This window comes from Chiloscyllium plagiosum, chromosome 34 (genome assembly GCF_004010195.1).
Source record: "Chiloscyllium plagiosum isolate BGI_BamShark_2017 chromosome 34, ASM401019v2, whole genome shotgun sequence".
Lineage (NCBI taxonomy): Eukaryota > Metazoa > Chordata > Chondrichthyes > Orectolobiformes > Hemiscylliidae > Chiloscyllium > Chiloscyllium plagiosum.
In genome coordinates, this window is record NC_057743.1 from 33,437,485 (window position 1) to 33,462,890 (window position 25,406).

General features: G+C 43.2%; 1 protein-coding gene across 3 annotated transcripts in view; it reads right to left on the reverse strand.

The window, feature by feature from the left end:
• Nucleotides 1-25,406, reverse strand: part of agrn (agrin) — a 228,782-nt gene that overhangs the window by 161,965 nt on the left and 41,411 nt on the right. For all 3 annotated transcript variants that reach the window (XM_043676122.1, XM_043676123.1, XM_043676121.1), the window contains exon 3: nt 9,624-9,839. In XM_043676122.1, coding sequence (XP_043532057.1) covers nt 9,624-9,839 — 216 coding nt within the window. The remainder of the gene's footprint in view (nt 1-9,623; nt 9,840-25,406) is intronic.

Below are 25,406 nucleotides of genomic sequence, written 5' to 3' on the forward strand. Positions count from 1 at the left end.
CAACAGTACGAGCAATTTAAGCAGATGTTCGACCAAAATGTCACCTGTAGCAAACGTCTGATTTAATTATCACTGTGGCTAGCTCTCATCGGGCTATCATGAGCTCACTGCTGAATACATCCTTAACTGTGTATTGTTGTTTGACAGGAAGCCTATTTCGTGACACTGAGACAGAGTCACATTTAATTAAGGAGACAATATTCCTGCTGCTGGCAAATGAGCTGAAAACCACAACCAATAATTATCAAACTTACCCCCACCACCGCTCGATACTGTCTTATACACATTCAAAGCACTTGCCTTGATGGCTGTGAAGTTAGCAATTGTGCAGGCTATTGATGGTGTCTATATTGCAACATTCAAATAGGTGCTTTCTCTAAATCTCCGCACAGCCACTTATTCTCCAAGCTCATTTATATTATATATCCTGCGTCCTGTCTCCTACATCATCCCAATTATATAGCACACTCCTGGAATGTAGGACATTATTAAACCGGAGAGGGTTCAGAAGAGATTTACCAGGGTGTTGCTGGGTATGGAAGGTTTGAGTTACAAAGAAAGGCCGGATCAGCTGGGACCTTTCTCACTGGAATGTAGGAGGTTGAGAGGTGACCTTGTTAGAGGTTTATAAAATCATGAAGGGTACAGACAGGGTTAATGGTAGTGTCTTTTCCTTAGGATGGAGGATTTCAAGGTGAGAGGGCATATTTTTAAGGTGAGAAGAGAAAGATTTTAAAAAGACACGCAGGGTAAAGTTTTCACACAGAGGGTGATTCGCGTGTGGAATGGACTTCCTGAGGAAGTGGTGGATGTGTGCACAATCACAATGTTTAAAAGACATTTTGAGAAGTACACGAATAGGAAAGGTTTGGAGGGATATGGGGCAGCAGGTGGGACTAGTTTAGTTTGTGATTATGGTCAGCATGGACTGGTTGGACTGAAGGGTCTGTTTCTGTGACGTATAACTCTATGTTCTCTGCTTCCAGTCAACAGTACAAATGGGAAGGTGGTGGCCTAGTGGTATTATCATTGGTCTTGTAATTCAGAGGCACAGGCTAATATGAGATGGGTTCAATGAAAAAAGTTTCTGGAGTTACAAACCTGGTCTCATGGTGTCTATGTTGATTTTTCTTTTGTAAAAGCCCGCCTAATTCACTTAGCTGTTTTAGAGAAGGTGATGGCCATCCTTACCCGATCTGGCCTACATGTGACTCCAGACCCACATCAATGTGGTTGATTCTTAATAGTTCTCTGGGTAGTTAGGATTGAGAAACAGATGCTAGCCTAGCCAGAGATGCCTACATGGCATAAATAAATAATAAACTAGCGAGTTTTGTCTGGGGTCCATACTTAGCTACATCCCACTCCTTTGGTGTCTATAGGGTTAGAGATGAAGCCTGCTTCCATGTAAGTGCCTACCACACCAAATCTGTGACTGAGCCAGCACCCTCAACTATCGCAGCTGTACTGTCCCGTTGCTTATCGAACAGCAGAACGAACCTGAAAATTGTTAAAGTTAACATTTCCAAGACTTGGGCAATGCATTTTACTCCCACCAGAAATTCTACAGCCTAGCCCACAACTCCAGCTCATCCTGGCTGATCATCCCTGTTAAATGCAACTATGTGCGATCCGTTTGGCCCTGCCCACCCCCATCCCCATCCCTTCGTTGGGCTGAGCTTCCAGGTCCACCTCCCATCCGTTTAAACCCAGCTGCATAATACCGTGTTTAATCCTCTCTTTTGAAAGGCCGGGCAGGTTTTGGGTTTGACACAGACGAGGTTTATTGATATAATTTCAGAGATGAAAAATTACACGCACACAAATCAATTGGCGTGGAGAGGATGGAGCTGTCCATTTTAGCACAGAAGAGGCCAAGGGGAGATATGATGAGAGACAGGGATGTTTAGGAGCATAGATCAATAATGACAAACCTTCCAATGACCAGAGGAACAGTGTTGAGATGATTGGCAAAAAAAACTAAACGGGTCACAAGGAAAAACATTTTACACAATGAGTGACTAGGAATAGGAATGCACTGTCCAAAAGGGTGAGAGATACATATTCATTCGGAGTTTCAAAAAAGATAATTGAATATTGTCGAAAGAGAAAGAAATTTCAGTGGTATGAAGAGCTAGGCCAACTGGGCCGACAAAAGGACTGACATACACCTGATAGAATGGTCTCCTTTTCTGCTATATTGTAATAGGACAGTGGGAGATTGGTTAGTTCAGTCAGCTGGATAGCTAGCTTGCAATGTCAAGTGATTCCAACAGTGTGGGTTTAATTCCCACACTAACTGAAGTTACCATGAAGGTCTCACTTTCTCAACCTCATCCCTTGCCTTAAGCTTGGTGACCCTCTCGTTAAACCCACCACCAGTCGTCTCTCTCTTATGAGGGAGTGGACTGTGACTACACTATGGTCCCTGTAGGAACACCACTTCCTTCGTTCTACCCATCTGATAAGCCATCTTATTTAACCCCTCATTTATTTTAACCCTTATTTTCCCTTCCATAGCCAGACTGTGCTCTATTCTACCATCACATGGAACTTGCTGACTGAACATTGGAGAGGCAGCCAAGGGAACAGAGCAAGGCAGTGAAACTGACTGGAGTGCTCCTCAGAGGGCCAGCATGAATTCAGTTGGCCAAATGGCCTCATTCCCTACCCTAAGAAATCTGAGATTTCATGTTGGCCCCAATTTAAAAATGAAACAATGGGCCATCATGATTGCAGGTGACAGGTATTCCACCCACTGACAGAGAAAAGAGAAAGGCCTGCATACTGCCCCCTTTGGGGGGGACTGGCTGAGTTAATGCCTTTCATCTCTGGTCAGCAGCTGGCCTTCCACAAGATCAAGGACTCTAGGGGCAGAAGTCTTAGTCCCTTGAAGACTTCCAGCAGTAAGGGTGAGGGCAATGCACCCAAGACCAACCAAGGGACACAGCCTACAGGTGAATGAAGGGGTGGGGTGGGGTGGGGGAGATGGTGGGGATTATGGTTGGGGTTAAAAGTTAAGGGTCAGGCACATGAGACAGAGAGGGGTCATGACTCTCTGGAAATCTCTCCCTCACACAGTGGTGATAGCAGAACCTTTAAGGCAGAGCTAGAAAGATTTCTGAAAAGCAAAGGGGATGAAAGGTTATTGAGGGCAGGTGGGAATGAAGTGTAATCGCATCACCTGCAATCAGTCTCCAGGGGCTGAATGGCCTGCTCCAAACTTACACATTCCTGTGTTCCCAGTGAATCAGCACTGAGTGCAATAAATGAGAAATGTGCTGACACCTCCAACCGGACAACACTGAAATGCGCTCACAAGCAAATCCAAAGGGCTTTGCCTTTGAGATTCCCCTGCAGTGACTGCCCTGCCCACTTTATCATCTCAATGGCCACCATGTGCCATAAAACCGTAAAAGCATAAGACATTGGAGCAGAGATCAGGCCATTCAGCCCATCAAGGCAAAAGCGAGGACTGCAGATGCTGGAAACCAGAGTTTAGATCAAAGTGGTGCTCCTCGGATGCTGCCTGACCTGCTGTGCTTTTCCAGCACCACTCAGAGCTAAACCCACATTCAGCCCATCGAGTCTGCTCCACCATTCAATCATGGCTGATAAGTTTCTCAACCTTACTTGCCCACTTTCTTCCCATAACCCTCGATACCCTTGACAATCAAGAACCTATCTATCTCTGTCTTAATTATACTCAATGACCCGGCCTCCACAGCCTTCTGTGGCAGTGAATTCCCTAGATTCGCCACTCTCTGATTGAAGAAGTTTCTCCTTATCTCCGTTCTAAAAGGTCTTCCCTTTCCTCTAAGGCCGTGCCCTCGGGTTCTAGTCTCTCCTACCAATGGAAACATCTTCCCAACATCTACTGTATTCTGTAAGTTTCAATCAGATCCCCCTTCATCATTCTAAATTCCATCGAATGTAGACCCAGAGTCCTCAAACGTTCCTCATATATGAAGCTTTTCATTCCTGGGACCACAATGGGCTGAGCTTGGGCCAGAGATGAGAGGATTGCTATATGCCACCCTCCCAATAAATTAAATACATCCCTGCACCCTGCTTCAAAACCCACCTCAGGGAAGGACATGAAATTCTGCTCAGCAGTTAGTCCTCCGACCTCTTCCAGACTCGACTTTGGTGTAAGCGAGACAACTATAAACATTTCCCCTGATTAACTGTCAGTAGCACTGCAGCAAATTTGGGGCTATTGAAAAAGTTTTGAGAACAGAGCACCAACTTTCCGGTAACAAATTGTCCTCTTTGAAAAAAAATGCAATATAACTTCTTCAAATTTAACATACTTGTTTGAATATCTAAGTTAGGGTTTCGAGTAGTCTGTCTCTTCACACTATCCTATTCATTTGAAGAAAATTGCTCTATAATGGCGATATATTTCTGCCAGTGTCAATCAACTGTGACATCTTTTCAATGAAATTCTAGATTCACTCTGAGCTGCAGTTATGTTATCAAATGCTGTGTGGGAAAAGGTCAGTCTCATTTACACAGTAACAGCAGGATTTGAATTTCATATTCAGCACCCCAGGTGCAGTTGCTCAGAGCCACACTGCGGCCAAACACCTCATTAACTCACAAGACATAGGCAGTGCTTGGCAGGCAGACTGGGGCCTCCTCAACTCCATTACTGAAAATTCACCCTATTTTTAATCAGTAAGAGAACCAAGGGCTATGGGGAATAGACAGCAAAGTGGAGTTGAGCGTTAATCAGATCGACCCTGATCTCACTGAATTGCGGAGCAGGCTCAATGGGCTGAATGGCCTGGTTTCTGCTCTGACGTCCAAGATCTGAGGCCTTCCCAGACCACACTCGGACGTACCCTCCACCAACCCCTGCACTGTATGTGACCCACAGATGGCACACTCAGCCTTGCCTTCCAAATCTTCTGTCTCAAAATGTGGATATCTTCCTGAGATGGTATGTTATGACACACCTCTGGAGCAGGTGAGATTTAAACCTGGGACTCCTGGATCAGAGGTAGGGACACTACCATTGCACCACACGAGGCCCCAGCTCAAAGCCATCTCATTTGTCCTCATATCTACATATGCTGTCAGATAATGTTGCTGTGTAGCGCCTTACAACACCAAAGGGTGCTGCGGAAATACAAGTTGCTGCTCGCGGCCTGTGATCTGGGTGGCCCCAGATGGAGAGTTAATGGCAACGTGTGTTACTTCCAGCAAGTGATTTAGCTTGCACCTTCTAGTTAAAAAAAAATTGACTGTAATTTTCATAACACCATGGGTAGCAAATTAAAATAATTGTGCACTGATGCAGACTTAATGAAGCAATAGCGAGTGTTCGAGCAAAGCTAACTAGACGTTGCTTCACAGTTGCAGTCATTATCCCTTTTAAAGTAGTTACAAAATAAAAATATCTAACTAGACAACAAAGCCTGTTACAATAAGTGCTAATGATCTTCCAGCGACAAAGTACTGTTGTAGATCAAGAAATGGAAAGGCCACATCCATTACCTAATGGGAAAGGAAGATTGAGGGCGGCACAATGATTAGTACTGCCACTTCACAGCACCAGGGACCCGGGTTCGACTTCACCCTCAGGTGACTGTGTGGAGTTTGCGTGTTCTCCGTGTCTGCGTGGGTTTCCTCTGGGTGCTCCGGTTTCCTCCCACAGTCCAATGACGTGCAGGTTAGGTGGATTGGCCATGGGAAAATGCAGGGATAGGGTAGAGGGAAAGGTCTGAGTGGGATGCTCTTTGGACAGATGGTGAAGACTTGATGGGCTGAATGGTCTGCTTCCCCAATGTAGGGATTCTATGATTCCAAGGCAATTACACGGGAAGCACAACATGGAATAAACAGCAGAGTTTGGTATTCTGAAGCTCCATCCTTGCAGCCAAAGGTACCAATTTTTACCAGAAACGGTGGTGGGAATTTGTTCAAACTGGATTTCTCCATTTCTTATAGAATCCCTACAGTGCAGATAGAGACCATTTGACCTATCCAGGCTACACTGACCCTCCAAAGAATGACCCCTCTAACTCCTGCATTTATCATGGCTAGTCCACTTAGGCTACACATCCCTGGACACTACAAGGCAATTTAGCATGGCCAATTCAAATCTGTACATAGATAAAAGCAAATTAATGTACATGCTGGAATCTGAAACCAAAAGAGAAAATGCTGGAAAATCTCAGCAGGTCTGGCAGCATCAAAGGGTCAGTTAGACTCGAAATGTCAGCTCTTTTCTCTCCTTACAGATGCTGCCAGACCTGCTGAGATTTTCCAGCATTTTCTCTCTCACATCTGTACATCACTGGACTGTGGGAGCACCTGGCAAAAACCCACACAGATACAGGGAGAATGTGCAAACCCCATGCGGACAATCACCCAAAGTGAGAACTGAACCTGGGTCCCTGGTGCTGTGAGGCAGCAGTGCTAACCACTGAGCTTCCATACCATCCTCCTGTAGTCTCCAAGTGCTTTATTCTGAACTCTACACCCCACAACGGTATACAGTAAATGGCTTTGGACAGGGTGCACCAGAACGTTCCTCTAGATCGTTCGAGGGGCAAAAAAACAGATTGGGGGTGAGGTTGGGGTGTTTAGACCAGCCTTGTAAATAGAATATTTAGGACTAAACAAATTGAAGTACTTAAGGGGGCAAGATGGAGAAAAACTGTCTCATCCAGTGGACATGGCCTGAAGCAAAATTACAGACATAATGTTAGACCATTAAGGGATGATCTCAGGAGGGGATGTGGAAATCTGAAATCCTCACTCTCCAGTGCAAATGAAGATTTTCAAGCTGAGGTTGACAGATTTTGTTTTATTAGATGAGTCTGGATTTTCAGAGTTGAGATGCAAATCCATGATCGAACTAATGATGGTACAGACTGGAGGGGCAAAATAGCCCACATTTATTACTGTGTTTTTAGAGGAATATCTCTCTAAGCCTCTCAAAAATGATGAGGTAATCACAGCTGAGGAAAGAAAAGGCTAACTCGCAATTCCACTCCACACTCTAGCATGTCCTCACAAAGTCCCCAAACATTCCACAGTCAGTGGGTTACTTCTGAAGTGCTGTCACTGTTATTGAGTAAGGAAACACAGCATTGCACAGGAGTGAATAAATGGCCGGCTTATCTATTTTTAATGTTGTTCACTGAATCAAGAATGTTGGCCTGGACATCAGGAGGACAGTCTCCTCCTCCTGGCAATACTTGCAGGTGACCATGTACAGCCATATACAATATTCCTTTAGCTACTACTCCAAAACATTAACAGCAATATCACAATCCTTGTTAACATTTCTAGACTTTCCAGCCCGAATGCAGAAAACACAAAACAAAATCTGCAGAGGCAATATGAACTAGTTCCTGGAGCATCTAAAGAGTTTATTTTTTAAATAACTGAGAGAAGTATCTGTCAACCAGCAAATATTCATATTTTGAGAGCAGGACAGGTTGAAAAGAAAGAACGAGATAATAGCAAAGAAAAACCGTGTCAGAGACACATGAGCAGAATGCTAAATCAGTACAGCTCCTTATCAGGATGAAAGCGAAGGGATATGCCCAATGTTTCTGCAAACTAAGGTGGGGCTAGCTATAGGCAGCACCATGAGACAACAAGATACTGCTGCCCCACACACTCTTGCAAAATGAGGCTACAATTGCAGTGTTTTTTTCTAACGGATTCTTGATGAGCTGCCAGAGCATGTCAGAGACGTGGAGAAATCTCATGGCTTGGTTGGTTAGCAAATCAAGATTTTGTGTTCAGTAAAAACATTTATATGAACCATCAGCAGAAGCAACTTCTTTCTCCTACTTCCTCCTCCAGCAGAGGTACAGCTCTTTGAGGGAGTGAGAATGGTTCCATTGGTGTCAACTACCTTCCTTTACCATATCCCCTTTTGGCTACTTAACTCAAGATTGTAAACAGCAACCCAATGGTCGAGCTGAGGTATTTAAGGGATTAAAGAGGTCTACACATTGGACAATGGCGGTCTGTCACAGTTCACTCAGGAATCAGAGTTCAAAATTGAAAATTTCAAAACACAGGTTGGCATCAATATTGTTTGACAGGAATCAGGGAGTGCTGTTGGAATTAATATCAAGATCAACAAGGTCAAGGGTTTAATGGTTTACCCCAGCCCCATCTTTTCAACCCTGGGGAGTGCAGGTTTCACAGGTACCCAAGTTGTAACCCAATGGATTTCTCTGGCCCTAACCTCTGGGTAGCCCACTGCAGCATTCCTATTGCAGTTAAATCAAGGTAGACCAATGTCACAGAGATCAGGAACTGTTTACGCTAAACTAAAACAAAGAACTGCAGTTGCTGGAGATCTGAAAGAAATTGCCTCCGAAACTCAGCAGGTCTAGCAGCATCTGTGAGTGGAAAAACAGAGTTAACAACATCAGAACCCTCAGCAGTACAGTCTGCTTTCTCTCCACAGATGCTGCCAGAGCTGCTGAGTTTCACCAGCAATTACTGTTTTCCGTTCAAGAATCATTACGTTCTCTATGCCACTACCCTGCAGAGAGAATGAACTAATGAGCTGTCCTCAAAGCTTAAACAACAGAATAACAACTTATATTTGCATTTCAGATGTCCCAAAGGTAATCCACAAGAGATGGAAACAGAAGGCAAGCAGTGGTATAGGAATTAGGGGACTGGAGGTTTCATTTTAACTTGCTGAAATCAAAATTAAAAGAGATTCAGAATGGCCTCAAAATGGGGCAGGGAGACTGACCATTTTCTTAATATCAATGCTGCATCCAGTGTAGTTGTTTCTTCACTTATTAGGGAGACAGGGGGACAAACTATGTACTATCCACACAGTACATTTCCCTAATTTCTAATGGACCCTTAGGGTCACCTGCTCCAATCAGCCCATTAAGCCTGCCCCATCATTCAATACATTTATGCCTGGTTGAACATTTCAAAGCACAGAAGTAGGGACAGGCCATTTGGGTCATTGTGTTTGTACAAGCCATTTCACAAGGATATCCCCTCCCCTTCATTCTACTCTCAATCTCCCATATCAGGTTCTCCTCTGGTGTTTGTGCGTGTCCACTTTCCTTTTAAAAGCAACACTAAATTTAGTCTCCCCTAGCATTTATAAAGCAGCAGTGCATTCTAGAAGGCAACTCAGAGAGTCATATAACACACAAGATGCCCTTCAGCCCATCGTGTTTGTGCCAACCTACCCACACTAATCTGACTTTCCATGAGTTGGCCCATAGCCTGGGATGTTATGACATTTCAAGTGCTCTTCCAAGTACTTTTTAAAGGTCGTGAGGTTTCCTGCCTCAACTCCACTCCAAGGCAGATTCCCACCCACCATGCCTGGAAAAAGTTTACCCCTGACCTTGAGTGTGTAATGTAGAGCAACAGTTCAGCACCATTCTGAGGCAGTACTGCTCTCTCCACAGTGCTGCCTTCTGGGGAGCAGTGAATTGAAGGTTCCTCCCTTTCTTCAGAGAAACAAGAAACATTGTTTGCAGTATCCAGCTGTTAGATTCATTGTCAGCATAGGGATCTCCCATGACAAGGATCTAGTTGATCTAGTGTGGTAGAGTAATCTAATTACATCAAAGCACCAGTCAGTTTCACAAATAAATCTCAAGACTTACCACAAAGTCCTTTGCTAATAACTTTGATCCTTCGCTGCTGTGTGCACTGGGCCATATCCAACTCACACTCATTACTATACGTGGAATAATCGGATCCACAAACCGGGGCGATGACAGGTGGGCAGGCACTTTTCTTGCAGACGCACATTCCCTTAGTTGGCTCTTTGGGATCTTTCTCACAGACAGCTCCAAACCCACAGAGGACACCTCGACACACTGAGGAAGGAAGGAGAGAATGTTATCATCAGATCCCAGTGTGTCCAATAAACATAGCTTCTACCCTTTCAAAACAAACCTAAAAATCAGGTTAAACAGCCCCTGATGGAACACTATTACAAAAAACACAATCAAACAGTTAACAGTAATTCATAAAAGGTGAATGGAAACTTATTAAATCAAGATGCTCTTGCCTGGGGTGATAATGCACTCCATCTTCTCTGTGCCCATTGTTCTCAAAAGATCTCTATCATGCCAGTGGGCACTACAGGACATTTGAGTGCAAGAAGTAAGAGGAGCGCAGAGGTGGGCATGATGACCCTTTCCACAGCCCACTGCCTGGACATGTTAATGGCCACTTAGACCAAGCCCATGAGTAGAACCATGACGGGGGCCTGGGAACTGGCAACTCTTCCACACACAGGGTGCCCATCAACCAGGATTGAGGGTCGACTTGCAACACAGTGAGAAATGCCCACAACTGGATCAGCGAACATCTACTACAGCAATGTTTACACCCTGATCAGTGATTGGGTATGGAAATAGCAGAGGTTACATCAGCAATAGCATCATGAGGGAGGTAAAAGAAGCAATGATTAATGACTGAGGACATGGGGCTATACATAATTTCTATAGATAGATCTGCATAATATTTGCAGCACAGAAACAGACCATTTGACCCAATTAGTCCATGACTGTGTTTATGTTCCATACAAACCTTCTCCCTCTTCATTTAAACCTCTCTGTCTGCCTCTCCCCCTTATGTAGAGCATCCTCTTACCAGAAGTTCTCCTTGTTTTGTCTAGGCTGCCTTCTGGACTGGTTCCCACTCCCACCTTGAACAACACTGGCCTAGCTGCAAGGACCATGTAAAAAAAATCATTTTTGAAAAGATTGGGTGGGTGTTGGGGTGGGGGTGGGAGGAGGTTGAGAAGTGCCTCTCCTTTACTGACCCATTCCCAACTTCGGTTGCACCTTCCAGCTTTGAAAGGCCACCCACCATTTGTAACTGGTTGGTGAGTCAATCTGCCGGCATGAAGTGGTGACTCTGGGGAAAATCACACAATGTGACCGTTTCCCACATGGTACAGGCATTCTCACCTCTGTTTAAGCCAGACCGTGGTTTTCAGGAAACTATAGGGGAAATCCTGCCCAATACCCTCGAGTCATGGAGAAATAACTAGTTGACTGAATGTTCTTGCAGTTCCAAGGTTGGCAAGGCTATGGGCCAAATGCTGAAAATGGGATTAGAATAGGAAGGTGTTTGTTCTTGACCAGTGCAATCTTGATAGGCCAAATAGCCTTTTTCTATCTATAGACCTGTACGACAATGAGTCTAAATAGTATTGATGTTACAATAATTGAAAATCAGTGACTAAAGTAAGATCTATAAAGGAGCCTACATACCTTTAACCTCTAATTCTGAATAGTCTTAATATATTCATGTGTTATTTACTGCTTTTAGATGTCTGTGGAATATTTTCAGCACATTTGTTTTTGATTCAATTTTCTCAAATACTTGTTTCTTTTTATATCTGGCTGTAAAATTTCTTCCTCACAGTGCCAATACTTTACCAAGACAGCCCATCATACTTTTACAGCAATCCAAAATTTCTCACTTCTTTAGGTCTATCTTTAGAGTCAATTAATTAAGTTTTTGATGTGGTTATCTGCTGGTACAAAGTTTAATTACATGGGGTGGAATTTTCCTTTGTTTTGTTAAAGTACTTTTGGGGGGAGGGGGAAGAGGAGGGGAGTTAGGTGTGGTGACTAACATGTGACCCTGACTGTCACTCGCCAATCAGATCACAAAGAACTTTGACCAATTCCTCGACAAATCATAAGCCTCGATGCTGGCGTCCTGGCAGCTGGCCAGAAACTGCTGGCCAATCAAAGCCCAGCAGCCTCCAGGTCCTAAACTACATCCCAATGGATCTGGAAGCAGTAAGGTTAATTTTTTTTATACTCTTATCGTGGGGTGGAGTCATGACAGAATGGGATGGGATGAAGTGGGGTGGGGAGGTGGTGAGTTGAGGGATCTGAAATGGGCATTAATTAACCATGCCAGGACCTTAATCACTGGCGAGTTAAGAAAGGTGCCCATGGATGTTCCCACCCAGAACTTAATTTGTAAGGAAACGAGAAGGGTTTGATTTTTCTCCAGGGCCAACCCACCCAATTAGTTCCCTTTCTCACCACTTCCACGGAAGGGAAAATCACCCCCGTACCCTGGGTGTTACAACATGAGGTCGGTTAGCTCAGTTGGCTTGCAATGTAGACTGACAACAATGGCGCAGGTTCAACTCCCTCCCTGGCTGAGGTCACCATGAAAGTCCCACCTTCCTGATCTTACCCCTCACTTGAGGCATTGTGACCCTCAGGTTAAACCACCCACCAATCATCTGTCCTCTAAGGAGAGAGCAATCTTATAAGCCTCTGCAACATTACCTATTATGTGAACAACGTAATATCTTCTAGTTGTGCCAGCCTTGTAATGCTAATATTTGAAGGTACTGATAAATGGAAATAAGTAATATGTTTAGTGAAGGAGATTCACAGTGTGGCGAGCTGACAGAACTGTCACATCTCTTCTGATTTTTTTGTTAGACTAGTGCTTTAAGGGTTATTGAACCAAGACAGATAATGGAGATATGACTCCATAAAGGGTGAAAGAGGCTTGAGGAGCTGAATGGTCTATTCCTGTTCTGATGTTCCTAAATTCTTATCTGTTAAATATGACAATTTCCAGGATTGTTTGGACGAATCCATAAAATATTGTCTTGCATTTAAATTCTACTCATTTGTTTATGGAAGACAATACAACAGTCTGATTATGGAGTATATGGGATTAGATGGTAGCCTCTGACATCTGGTTTGAATTTAGCCCAGACCAGACCATTTGTGACCTACAGGGGTTCTACCTGAAATGGGCTGAGACAGTGTCAACTCATTTGCATGGACTCCACCAGTCAAATCTGTCCTTAATTGTCTGCAAATATCACATCTCTGATGTCCAGATGTTCAGGGTAGGTAGTGGTTACATTTTAGACTCATATAGGTGTACACCAGTTAAAAATGACCAACTAAATATTTTAATCACTGGTACTGATGCATCAGCATCGAGCCAAAGAGGGGAACACAGTCTCCTCCATCTCTGTCCTTGGACAGCACAGTGGAAAGTAGTCACCTTCCAACATTCAATTCCTCAGCACCAACATCCTTCAATTTGATGAGCATAAAACTAAAACAAAAAATACGCTTCAAATCAACATTAAACTCTTCATCACAGTCATTGAGTGGGAGTTGCTCCTGTGCTCAGAAAGCAGAAAAGTCCTAACTTTCGAGATGAAAGTGATTTGTTCTTTTTTTCCCTCTTGCAGGGAAATTGCAATAAGAATGAAGTCCCAAGGTCAATGGATTGGCATCAAGTAAGATGGATTATAATTGGTATCTCCGTGTTTTCACTCCATTACCTTCCAGGATCTTGAATAAAGTCCATCATTGTCTTTTTTTTTGACCTGTAGTTATTTCTTAACGATTAAGTTGGTCCTGCCAGAAATGGGATGCTTAATGGTCAAATGTTCTTACCCTATTCAGACACATTAATTTCTAGTGCCTTATAATGCTTGAGATCCCAGCGAAAATGTGATCGCACATCAGTAAGGGAGCGATTTGGCTGCGTTCTTTATTTTGATAATTTTTGTCTTTCCTTTTCCAACGTATCTTCTCATTTCTTTATTAACCAAGGCATAGTTTAAAGGCAGGGAGCTGATGCTGGGACTGTATAAAATGCTGGTTAGGCCACAGTGACAGCATTGTGTGAAGTCCTGGAATCCACATTTTTGGAGGGATGTGATTACACTGGAGAGGATACAGAGGAGATGATAAAAATAGAGGATGCCAGAAATCACAAACAAAAACAGACATTGCTGGAAAAGCTCAGCAGATCTGGCAGCAGCCTGGAGAGAAATCAGAGTTAACGTTTCAGGCCCAGTGACCCTTCTTCAGGATGTTCCCAATTACCAGAGTGTTCCCAATTACCAGGATGTTACCTGGGCTGAAGAGTTAGTTATCTCTGGATAGACAAGAATTGTTTTCCTTGGAGCAGAGGCAGGACATGACACAGATGCACAAGGGCAGCACTGTGGCGCAGTGGTTAGCACTGCTGCCTCACAGCACTAGGGTCCCAGGTTCGATTCCAGCCTCAGGCGACTGTCTGTGTGGAGTTTGCACATTCTCCCCATGTCTGCGTGGGTTTCTTCTGGGTGCTCTGGTTTCCTCCCACAGTCCAAAGATGTGCAGGTCAGGTGAATTGGCCATGGTGAATTGCCCGTAATGTTAGGTGCATTATTCAGAGGGAAATGGGTCTGGGTGGGTTACTCTTCGGAGGGTCGGTGTGGACTTGTCGGGCCGAAGGGCCTGTTTCCACACTGTAGGGAATCTAATCTAATCTAAATTATAGATAGGGTAGACAGGAAGGAACTTTTCCTCTTGGTGGAGGGATCAGCAATGACAGAGCATAGATTTAAGATAAGGAGCAGGACGTTAGATAGAATGTGAGGAAAAATCCTTTCACCCCGGGGGTGATGGGAATCTGGAACTTGCTGCCTGAAAGGATAGAGAATGGCAGAAACACTCGTAACATTTTATCAAGAATTTTAACATGCACTTATGATTCCAAGGCGTTCAATGCTGTAGACTACACGCTGAAAAATGGCATTAGCATAGTTAGGTGTTTTTAGTCAGTGCGGACTTGAGGGGCCAGAGGGCATTTTTCTCTACTAAAAACCTATTCTGTGGTGTAGCAACTCTCACATCATTTCCCCATTCCATTCTCGGTGTGCATGGTGTTTTTTGGTAAATGTTGGCAAGTTATTTGATCATAACGGTGACATCCACATCCACCCCTTGCTCTCAGGCAATATGCATCCTCCAGCAGTTATTGAGTAGTCACCAAAATCAGAAACTATGGGTGACTTTCCTATCCCTCTGTTTGGAGGAAAGTGGGGGATTCTTTTGTACATGTAGCTTCTTAAGCAATACTTTATTCAAAAGCATTAACACAGCAGCTCTGCAGTGATGGGTGTATGGTAGCCCACAATAACCAGTAAACTGTAATGCATTTGCACAGTTTTAATTTCCATCCCATCCAGTTGCTAAGACTGAGATCAACTTAAAGACTACAAAAGCTGTGTTGTAAAAGAAAAGATTTCAGTGCAAGTCTCCAGGTAGAGGAATTCTACAGTCCCCTGAGCATTTTCCATTGTTTCCTTTCACAGAGCCTGTGATCCAGTCTTACTCAGGCTGCACAGGTTCCCCATTAATAATCCAGGCTGATTACCAGCCTGAGTTCCATCAGATTTTACTCACAATACTCACTCCAGCTTCCAGAAGCTGGCTCAGCAGATCATAACATTTCGTCAGTGCACGAAGATTTATAAATAAACACCTGACCCAATTAAATTGTGACTTGAGGCAAAGGACAGATTATCGTTTTAAAAATGGAAAGAAAACATCAAGTTTTCCATAAAAACAATGGGGTAAGCCAGGAGAGCGAGCACCTCCCCAAAATGTTAATAAATCTACAGTCAGGTAATGGTTAGGTGAATTTATTTTTCTGGTTTGCTAAGCAATGCAAATCGAAGCTCGAGTTACAGCTGAATTCTGTCTCCATTCTCTTGGCAATGACCTAAATTGAAGGCTGTGCATCAGAAACAATTCCCATTCCCACCAGCATACTGTACGTTTAAAGGCACATTGCACGTTTTAAGCCACACTGTGCACTTAAAGTCAGACTGCATTTTTAAAAGCATGAGTGTCAGTAAACCGGGGACGGGGGGTTGGGCTGGGTGGGTGGTAAATGCGGACAGTCGTACAGCACTGATGCTTGTCGATATGTAGTTCCATCACAGTTCACTCAAAATACACACAAACAATCACTGTTATAGGGTAGAGCTTCAAGGAGAGGAATTTGCCAATATTCTGGCGACATTAAAATACAAGTCGAGGGCTCAGGTGGTGCAGTGGTAATGTGCCTAACCCTATGCCAGGAGCCCTGTGTTCAAGTCCCATTTGTTTCAAAGGTGTGTCACAGAAGATATGAATGGTTGATTAGGAACATCTCTCAATGCACAGGAAGCAAAAAAAATCATAGTATCATACATCACGGAAACAGATCCTTCAGTCCAACTCAACTGCTTCGACCAGACAACTCAATCTGACCTAGTTCTGTTTGCCAGCATTTGACCCATATTCCTCTAATCCTCTATTCACATACCCATCATGAGGTACATATTTATGGTATTATTTGTCTGCTTAGCACGCAAAACAGTACTTTTCACTGTATCTCATTTTTTCACGCAGAGGGTGGCGCGTGTATGGGACGAACTGCCAGAGGAAGTGGTGGAGACTAGTACAATTACAATATTTAAAAGGCACCCATATGGGCAAATGAATTGGAAGGGTTTAGAGGGATATGGGCCAAATGCTGTCAAATGAGACTGGGTCAGATTGGGATGCATGGTCGTAAAATTGTTGCAGGTTGTTTCCCTCCGAAGTGGTGATGCAGGTTAGTAAATGATACACTTGTGAACCATCCATTTCCTGGACCCTTTCATGATGTCAGAATCTCAGATTTATATTTGCTAACTATTACTCTCACCTCTCGAAGAGACCTGTGTTTCAATTGTTTAGTCATCAGCAGTTCACGGCTAGCTCACTGGAAGCTGTTCGGCATTTTGTCTGCAGTAGCAGCAATTCCTTCAGCTATCCTGTACTAGTTTCAGAAGGTGCTTCCTAAACCTCTCTCTCTCTGCTCCTTTAAGGGTCACCTTTAAGACCAATCTATAACACAAGCTTTGCCTAATCTAGTATATTTCCTTTAGTGGTTTGGTGTTGCATTTAGTTGAATAATGCGTCCATGAGAAACCTTGGATCATTTTACTACATTAATAATTTGGTGTAAGTTGTGGCTGGCAGGTAACTGGACTGTCAGGGCAGGGGAGATATGATTAACCTGGTTATTCTTGGAGATCCATGAGCAAGCAGCTGGTAAACACGAGAGTGACCAAGAGTGAGGAGAGCTATCCCTGTCTGTGGCTCAGTGACGCAGAGCTGGATTGTGATGAGTCATAAACTTGACGAGGTGGGCAGCAGTTTGGACTGGCATTAGCAGAAAACGCAGGCCCTTTCTCTCAGAAAGAAGCAGCTGACAGGGAACCTCATGTCTTTAAAATTAGAAATGTCAGAGCGGGAGGACGCTGTTCAGCTCCTCACGCCCCTCAACCATTCTCGGTCATGGCTGCTCATCTAACTCAGACCCACATTCCCAGGCAATCCCCGGATCCCTTGACATCAGCAGCAAATATAAATCTATCCATCTTGGCTTTGGGTTTAGTTAATGACGGAAATTCCTCAGCACTCCAGGGTAGAGAATTATTAACATTCACCTCCCACTGAGTGAGGAATTTCATTCCCTTCTCAGCTCTGGAAGGCTGTTTATACATATGGTCCAATACTCACTGGTAGTATTTTAAGTAATAGTTTATCTGTGAGCTGTAACACAGCATCTTTTCATTGATGGGGAAATGGCAGCCCATTACATTTGGAAAACTATAACGCAGATGGTAGTGTTGACAGCGGGGATAACGGAAAGTACTGGGAGTACTCTCCATTCCTCATTAAATATTGCCATGGGAGTTTTAACATCTATCGGAACTGACAGACCGAGTTTTATATTTCATTGGAAAGTGAACATCTCCAACAAGTCAGTTCTGTCTGTATTGTTAAGAGTGTGGCGCTGGAAAAGCACAGTAGGTCAGGCAGCATCCGAAGGGCAGGAGAGACGATGTTTCGGGCATAAGCCTTTCATCAGGAATGAGGCTGTGAGCCGAGGGGGTGGTGAGATAAATGGGAGGGGGGATGGGACTGGAGTAAGGTGGCTGAGAGTGTGATAGATGGATGGAAATAGGTCAGAGAGGAGGGTGAAGCGGATAGATGGGAAGGAGGGTGGGAAGGTAGGACAGGCCATGAGGGTGGTGCTGATTTGGAAGGTTGAAACTGGGATAAGGTGGGGGGAGGGGAAATGGGGAAACTTGGAAACTGCTGAAATCCACATTGATCCCATGTGCTTGGAGGGTCCCAAGGTGGAAGATGAGACGCTCTTCCTGCAGGTGTCGGGTGGTTCGGGAGTGGCGACAGAGGAAGGCCCAGGACCTGCACCACACTCTTAACTCTAATCTCAGCAACCGCAGTCCTCACTTTCACCTGTCTGTAACTCCTGTGCTGACCTAGGCTATGTCTTCAATAAGGCTTAAACCTGCAATTTTCTGATCCAGAGGAAGGTATGCTGCAAACTTAGCAATATTGATACTCGTAATAAAGGAACAGTGTTTACAGGTTGATAGATTCTATGTATATGCCAGACACAATAACTTTTAATATAAAGGTATTTAACCTCCTCCATTTTGCACAAAGAGTAGTATTTGAAAGGCTTCTTTTCTTTCAGGTTTGTTGATGTTGAGTTAATCGCCCTTGCTTGGGTTTTTTTACTACTATTCTTAGCCAAAACATTTCTTCACTCTCTTCAATTTCAGTTGTTCATAGCTGGCTATCACCATAGCAAGTTGAATGATTACTTGGAAATAATAGATTCCACCTTCACACTGAGAGATCATTTTGTTTTAACCATCAAAAATGGTTATTGCTTTGTGCACCTGCGTCTCCCACACTCCTTTCCCCTTCTACTTTCTTGTTCCCCAGAACAAGAACATTTACATTCATCTCATTGACCCACTGGGGATTTCATTAACATATTCTCACTCGGGCCCAATGGCAATCATTGGACAGCAACTGAGAATCGAATACAAGACGGGGACACCCCCACCCTTTGCTGAGTGAGGTTTTCAATTCTGCAAAAGCACAGCAGGTCAGGCAGCATCCGAACAGCAGGAGAATCAACATTTCGGGCATAAGCCCTCCATCAGGATTCTCCTGCTCCTCGAATGCTGCCTGACCTGCTGTGCTTTTCCAGAACCACGCTCTTGACTCTGATCTCCAGCATCTGCAGTCCTCACTTTCTCCTGTCAATTCTTCAAGATCCTAGAGTCTTCACTGATTGGGGATTAATCCACCAGGTACTTCTACTGGAGAGCCTGCAAGAGGAATCATCAGGGTCTTGTTAACACTGTTCTCTTTTCTCCTCACTGTTCTTGTAATGCTTTTGTCTTATTGGCTGTAGGCCATTGGATGTGGGAGAGAAAGGTCGGAATGGGGGAGGCGGGAGGATGTGACAGATGTGTCATTCAAATAAGGCTGTTCAAGAAGATATGAAAGATCCACTGCCAGAGTATTGGTATCTTCCAATGTCTTACCCACACATTCATCCTTTAACTAATGACTCTTGCCAGAAGCAGATTAATCTCACAGTAGGCATTTCACTGACTGTAATTGACTCTCTTATTGGCTTGTATCAGAAGCAGGTCAACATCTGAGAGGTATTTTCAGGACATCTTGAGATGAGAAAGGGGTCACACGAATCCAAGTCTTTTCGACAGCTCTGTCAGTCAATGCTGCCTTACCAAGCTTTGAATGGAGTTTGAATTTTGCGTGGAAGCTTTTAAAATTGAAGAGTAGAAATTCAGTTTCTGAAATGGACACATTTTGTAACATCAACACTTCCACATCTGCTAACAGGTACAGAATCTATTGGTGGAATGAGTAAGAGGATGTATGCACCTTATTGTTATCACACCAAAATGTTTCACATCTTCTGCCCGAAACATCGAATCTCCTGCTCTTTGGATGTTGCCTGACCTGCTGTGCTTTTCCAGCACCACACTCTCAACACTTTCAAATCATCAGGTCTACCTTCCCCCAGAAAGAGGTGTTCTTGAAATTTCCTCCAAAATCCCAGATCTTTTTAACAACCAAAAGAACTGCAGATGCTAGTTTCTCTCCACGGATGCTGCCAGACCTGCTGAGCTCTTGCTGCTATTTCTGTTTTTGACCCAGATTTTTTTTGCAGATTGTTTGAAATCTTTTGCAAAGAATCTTAAATAGTTCAACCAGATGCCAGATTTTCGCCTGACACTGAAGACCCACTTAATGTGAGTGGATGCAATCCTGCGTGTCTTCTCTTGTTTATGAAAAGGCAGATGATTCCCAGGGAAACCTGGAGCCAACTTAACAAAAGGGCTTTTGGCAGTGTCTAGTGTTATGTGTAGGAACATGCCACACAGTGCTGGAATAGACAAGGCACTGTTATGCAGTATGAGGCACAGGCTTGATTCCTCCACTCTACTTAGTTCCCTTTCAGGCACAATGCTGTGAGGAGAGAAACCCATGGACTCGCATGCTTGGTAGCTTGTCTACCTGATAGCCAACTGACAGCAGTTTTGGCTGAACTGGGAGTGGGCTATCCGAATGCAGTTGGTGAATATCCCAGGAATGCAGAAACTGGAACCAGGATTAATGACTCCTGTTAACACAGTCATTCATGATTGAGAATCATTGTTGAGTGCTTTATCAGCCAATGAATTCCTTTTAAATGTACTCACTGTTGCAATGTAGGAAGTGAGGCAGTGACTTTGTGCACAGCAAGATCCCAAAATCATTATTGGCAGTCAATGAATACTCCCAGTTCTTGTCTAGATGATCAAGGAATATATATTGATTGGGACCCTGTGAGAATGCTCTTTGTCTTAGTGCCAAAGCGTTTCTTACAGGACAGGTGAGGGCTAGTGTTTAAACTTTCACCTAAAAGGTGAGCAGGCCATTTGTCAAGAAAAGTTTGCTCCGCATTTTACTAGAGAGACAATAATTTTCTGCCTTTTCTCTCTGTCACTTCATACCTTCACTTAACAATCCACTTTTAAATGCCTCAGGTCATATTGCAACTGTAGCCTTTTGAAACTTTGAATTCCACAATCGCAAAAGCCCTTGAAGATTTTTTTCTCCCTCTTCTGAATACACAGTTATTCGCCTTTGATTAAATTCTAAGTATGCCCACTTCTTCTGGATTTCCTGAGGGCTAAATCATACCTGACTTTAGCTGTCAATCCTATTGTTACACAAAACACTTCAATGAATCAGTGTTGTAGCCCCATCTCTGACCTGCACTCCAACAGAGCAAGGCTTTCATATAGCAGACGATTGTTGAATTTGTGTTGTATTCAGCTTACTCTCATTGTCCCTTTGCATTGCTGAAGCAGCCAATAGAAATGCAAAACTAGCCATTTCAACCTTTCAGCTGTCAACAATAAGAGCTTTTATTTGTTTAGCACCGCTAACATAAAACATCCCAAGACGCTTTACGTGAGCAGTATGAAGCAAAACATGACTCTGAGTCACTGATAAGGAGGTGTTAGGTCAGGTGGCGAAAAAGCTTTGTCAAACAGCAAAGTTTTAAGGAATGTCTTTAAGGTGCAAAGTAAGGTAGAGGAGATGGAGTGGTGTAGGGAAGGAATTCCAAAGCTTGGCCACTGAAGGAACAGGCACAAAAAGTGGAGCAATTTAAATTGGGGCTATAGAAGATGTCAGAATGAGTGCAGATATCTTGAACCAGTGTGGGATTGGAGGCAATTGACAGAGGAAGAGAGATTTGAAAATAAGGATAAGAGTTTTTCCTGAAGAAGGGCTTATGCCCAAAACGTCGATTCTCCTGCTTCTCGGATGCTGCCTGGCCTGCTGTGTTTTTCCAGCACCACATTTTTCAACTCATAAGAGTTTTAAAGTCAAGACATTGCTTGACTGGCAGCAATGTTGGTTGGTGGGGTGATGGGTAACAGTGCAAAAATCCCATATGAATATCAATGGTCGATTCATTTAAGGGGGAATTATTAATTACTGGATATACTAACACACAAATTAATTAACTATTAATTATTGGATATACGAACACACAAATATGTAGGTTGAATGAGAGGAGACTTGTGCTGCTCACAGAGCTTATCCTTCCAGAGAAGGCAAAAGTCAGAGAGGACATTCGCAGCAGTTACTGTCGATAATTGAATATTTCATTTTCTGCTCCTCCACCAATCAATGCAGTCTTTTGAATTAAATGTAGCCTTGGTGTACAATAGTGACGGAGGAACCAGCATTGTTAAATAATTCTGTTAAATTAAGGAACAGTGAGGATTTCAAACCATCTGGAGAACATGCTACTCATTAACTTTGCAACAAATCCAATTGTGCATTTCACTCAGAAAAAGTCAAAGCAAGTTACTGTGAATTCAGCTCATTTTAATAATTACAAACTACAGTCATAGTCATAGCTTCCACAGGTTTAAGCAAGATATTACAGCATTACATTTTCTAAGAGGGTTTTTTTCTTTCTTCAACATGTTCAATTACCCCGCCCCCTCCAGCAAGGTGCTCATTCCTCATTGGGCTCAGGCCTAAGCGGCCATTAGAGCTGGAAATGTGTTGCTGGAAAAGCGCAGCAGGTCAGGCAGCATCCAGGGAATAGGAGAATCGACGTTTCGGGCATAAGCCCTTCTTCAGGATATCTGCAGACCTCACTTTCTCATCCTAAGCGGCCATTAGACCAGTGAGCTTTGATGGTGAGTGTTGTCAAGCCTGTCATACTCAGGGGCACCACAGACACTGTACAATCCTGCTCTCACTGACAGACACTGAACCATCCAACTCTCTGTGACCTTTTCTGAAGACTAAGAATGAGCAGAAGGCCCTCAAGTTTCTTCGGCCATTCAACTAGATCATGGCTGCCTGACATCTCAATTCCATCTACCTGTCTTGGTTTTGCTTCTTTTCATAGCCTTAGCATTCCATAAACTACCTGTTCTCAGTTTTGACATTTTCCAGCAATTCTCCCTCCTTCGTTATTTGGAGATGCTGGTGTTGGACAGGGGTGTACAAATCACACAACACCCGGTTATAGTCCAACAGGTTTATTTGGAAGCACTAGCTTTCGGAGTGCTGCTCCTTCATCAAGTGGTTGTGGAATATAAGATCATAATTTTATAGCAAACGTTTACAGTGTGATGTAACTGAAATTATATATTGAAAAAGACTCTCCTTCATTGATTATTGAGAGAGAGTTGCAGATTTCCTATATTCTGTATGGAGAAACACTTCTTAATATCTGCCCTATATAGTTAAATCTAATTTTAAGATAATGCTACTTTGTTCCAGGTTTAGATTGATTCTCTTTATTTCTATTATCAATCCCTTTACTCATATCACACACTTCAATTAGATCACACACTTTATTCTTAAAATCAAGGCAACCTGATGCCTCAACAGTGCAACATGCCCTCACTTTGATCTTTTTTATCTGTTAGCTGGAGACAATCTTCAAATTTACTGAGATATATTTAAAGTCCCAAAAAAAAACCCAACATATTTAGGTAGATTGCAGTCATTCATGTAACTTTACTGCATTTCTGTAAAAATTACTTTCTAAGATCTCGATCAATATCTTCAGTTATTGAGATTTTGTATCCATGATGGTGATTTTACGTAGAGGTGAAATCTCACTGGAAATTTCTTCACCAAGAGAGCGGTGTTCCTGTGGAATTCTGTGCCAGCTGAGGCCAGAACAATGGATATTTTCAAGAAGGTGTTAAGATATAATTCTTAGGACTAAAGGGATCAAAGGGTCTAGAGAGAAAGCAGGAGCACAGAATAGTGAGTTGGATGATCTCCATGATCATATTGAATGGCAAAGCAGGCTTGAAGGGCCGAATGGCCTAACTCCTGCTCCTTCTTTCAATGTTTCTTTAAAAAAGAAACAGAGACACAAAGAATATCTCATGAAGTACATTTGTCTCTTTTCATCAATGTTGCAAATGAAGACAGGAAAAAGTAACCTCAGTAAAAATTAAAGCTGTCAATAAAATGGATTGCAAAGGCACAGGGCCACAGCATCAGAAGTCCCAAAACAAATAATTCACAAAAGACAATGAAAAACAGAGTCTTGCTTGCAGGAGTCCCTTAAGGCATGGACCTGCAATCAATATTAGTGTCATCAGCATCAGCGCACTCGACATGGCAAAGGAATCACCACCTTTTCTCTACCCAGAGGAACAAAAGACAGCAGGAAATCTCGCTCAAAGCATCTAAGCCATTTCCAAATTGTTTCAATACTGCTGCGGCCACAAATTCCTCCAAAAGAAAATATGCACAGTACAGAGAAAACCTGGACCCTGGTGTCTGTCAGGGCTAGATTTATATTTATTGCAAAGTCGGCAAAAAAGCATTTATTTTCTCCAAAAGCAAAAGACAAAAATCATTATTGTTCCGCTGCACATTTTTCATTGTCTCAATTCTGTCAAGACTGGAATAAGGGTGCACTGCACAGCTGAACAAGTGTCATTATAGCGAAAAGCTGTCACAACACTTTGAGAGTTCACTTGAGGGGCTGATGCTAGGATTTTACAGCATTCTGTCTGAGGATGTCTCCTTCTCGCTGAAAGCCAATGGTCAAATCCTCATTAACAGAATCATTGGAGTGTAGGTTAATAGAAGCTCTGACAGCTCCTGGAGGCAATCTACATGTGAAAGGGTTAAAATTATCATCTGATAAACTTTATAGTTACATTTAATTAATTATTTAACTCGCCATATTCTTACTAGATCAAGAGCTGCTCTCATTAGAAAGACACAGAGAGAGGGACCCAGGTGATGGTTTAACCTGAGGGTCACCATGCCTTAGGTGAGGGGAGAGGTTGAGAGGGAGAGTCCTTCATTGTAACTACAGCCAGGGTGGGAATTGAACCCACCACTATTGGCATCACTCTGCATCGCAAACTGACCAGCTGACCTCACCAATCTTCCATAACTAATCAGAAGGCTAAGTAAGGAGTGAGCATATGAGGGAGTTTATTGTAACCTATTGATTTTAAAAAGTTGTCCAAACTCTACTGATTCTGAGAAGGGGACCTGCAAGCTTGAAAAGGTATCAGCACTTTCCCAGTTGATATGTAGTTACATTAGATTCCTGGATTCCAGGATATGTCCATCTGTGTGGCTCAGGCCAATTGAAATGCATTTGAAGGTTTCATCTGGATAACAGTGGCAAACTGTTCACTCTAGTCTTTGATGTAATGTGTGGCCCAAGAACAAATTGGAGAGAAGAGGTGAAGACAGACAATGGCTCTAGTCCCATCTGTACATGAAAAGTTCTTAAATTGGAAATAAATCAAACAATCGCCTTCAGTTGCATCCGTTCAGTCAAGCATTTCTCATCGCAGTTTGTGCCAACTCCTCGTTCTCTCATTGGCCATTAGACTGCAGCATTTATAAGTTGGCTGATTCGGGTACATCCTGAATCAGATTGCTGATTTCAGCTGGAATTGGTCACAATGCCTACAACTGCTGATACAGTCTGACAGATCAGAGCAGATTCATATGAGGCATAAACACTGACAGGTTAGACCTCAGGAATTTACTCCCTCTGACTCGTCCAAGAGGAAGCTCTTTGAAACCTTGTAATCTGGTATCAAATACTGTTTGGTATCAAATTTTGTTTGATTTACAGCTCCTGTGAATCACCTTGGGACATTTTTTGTGTTAAAGGTGCTTAATACAAGCAATTTGCTATTGGAA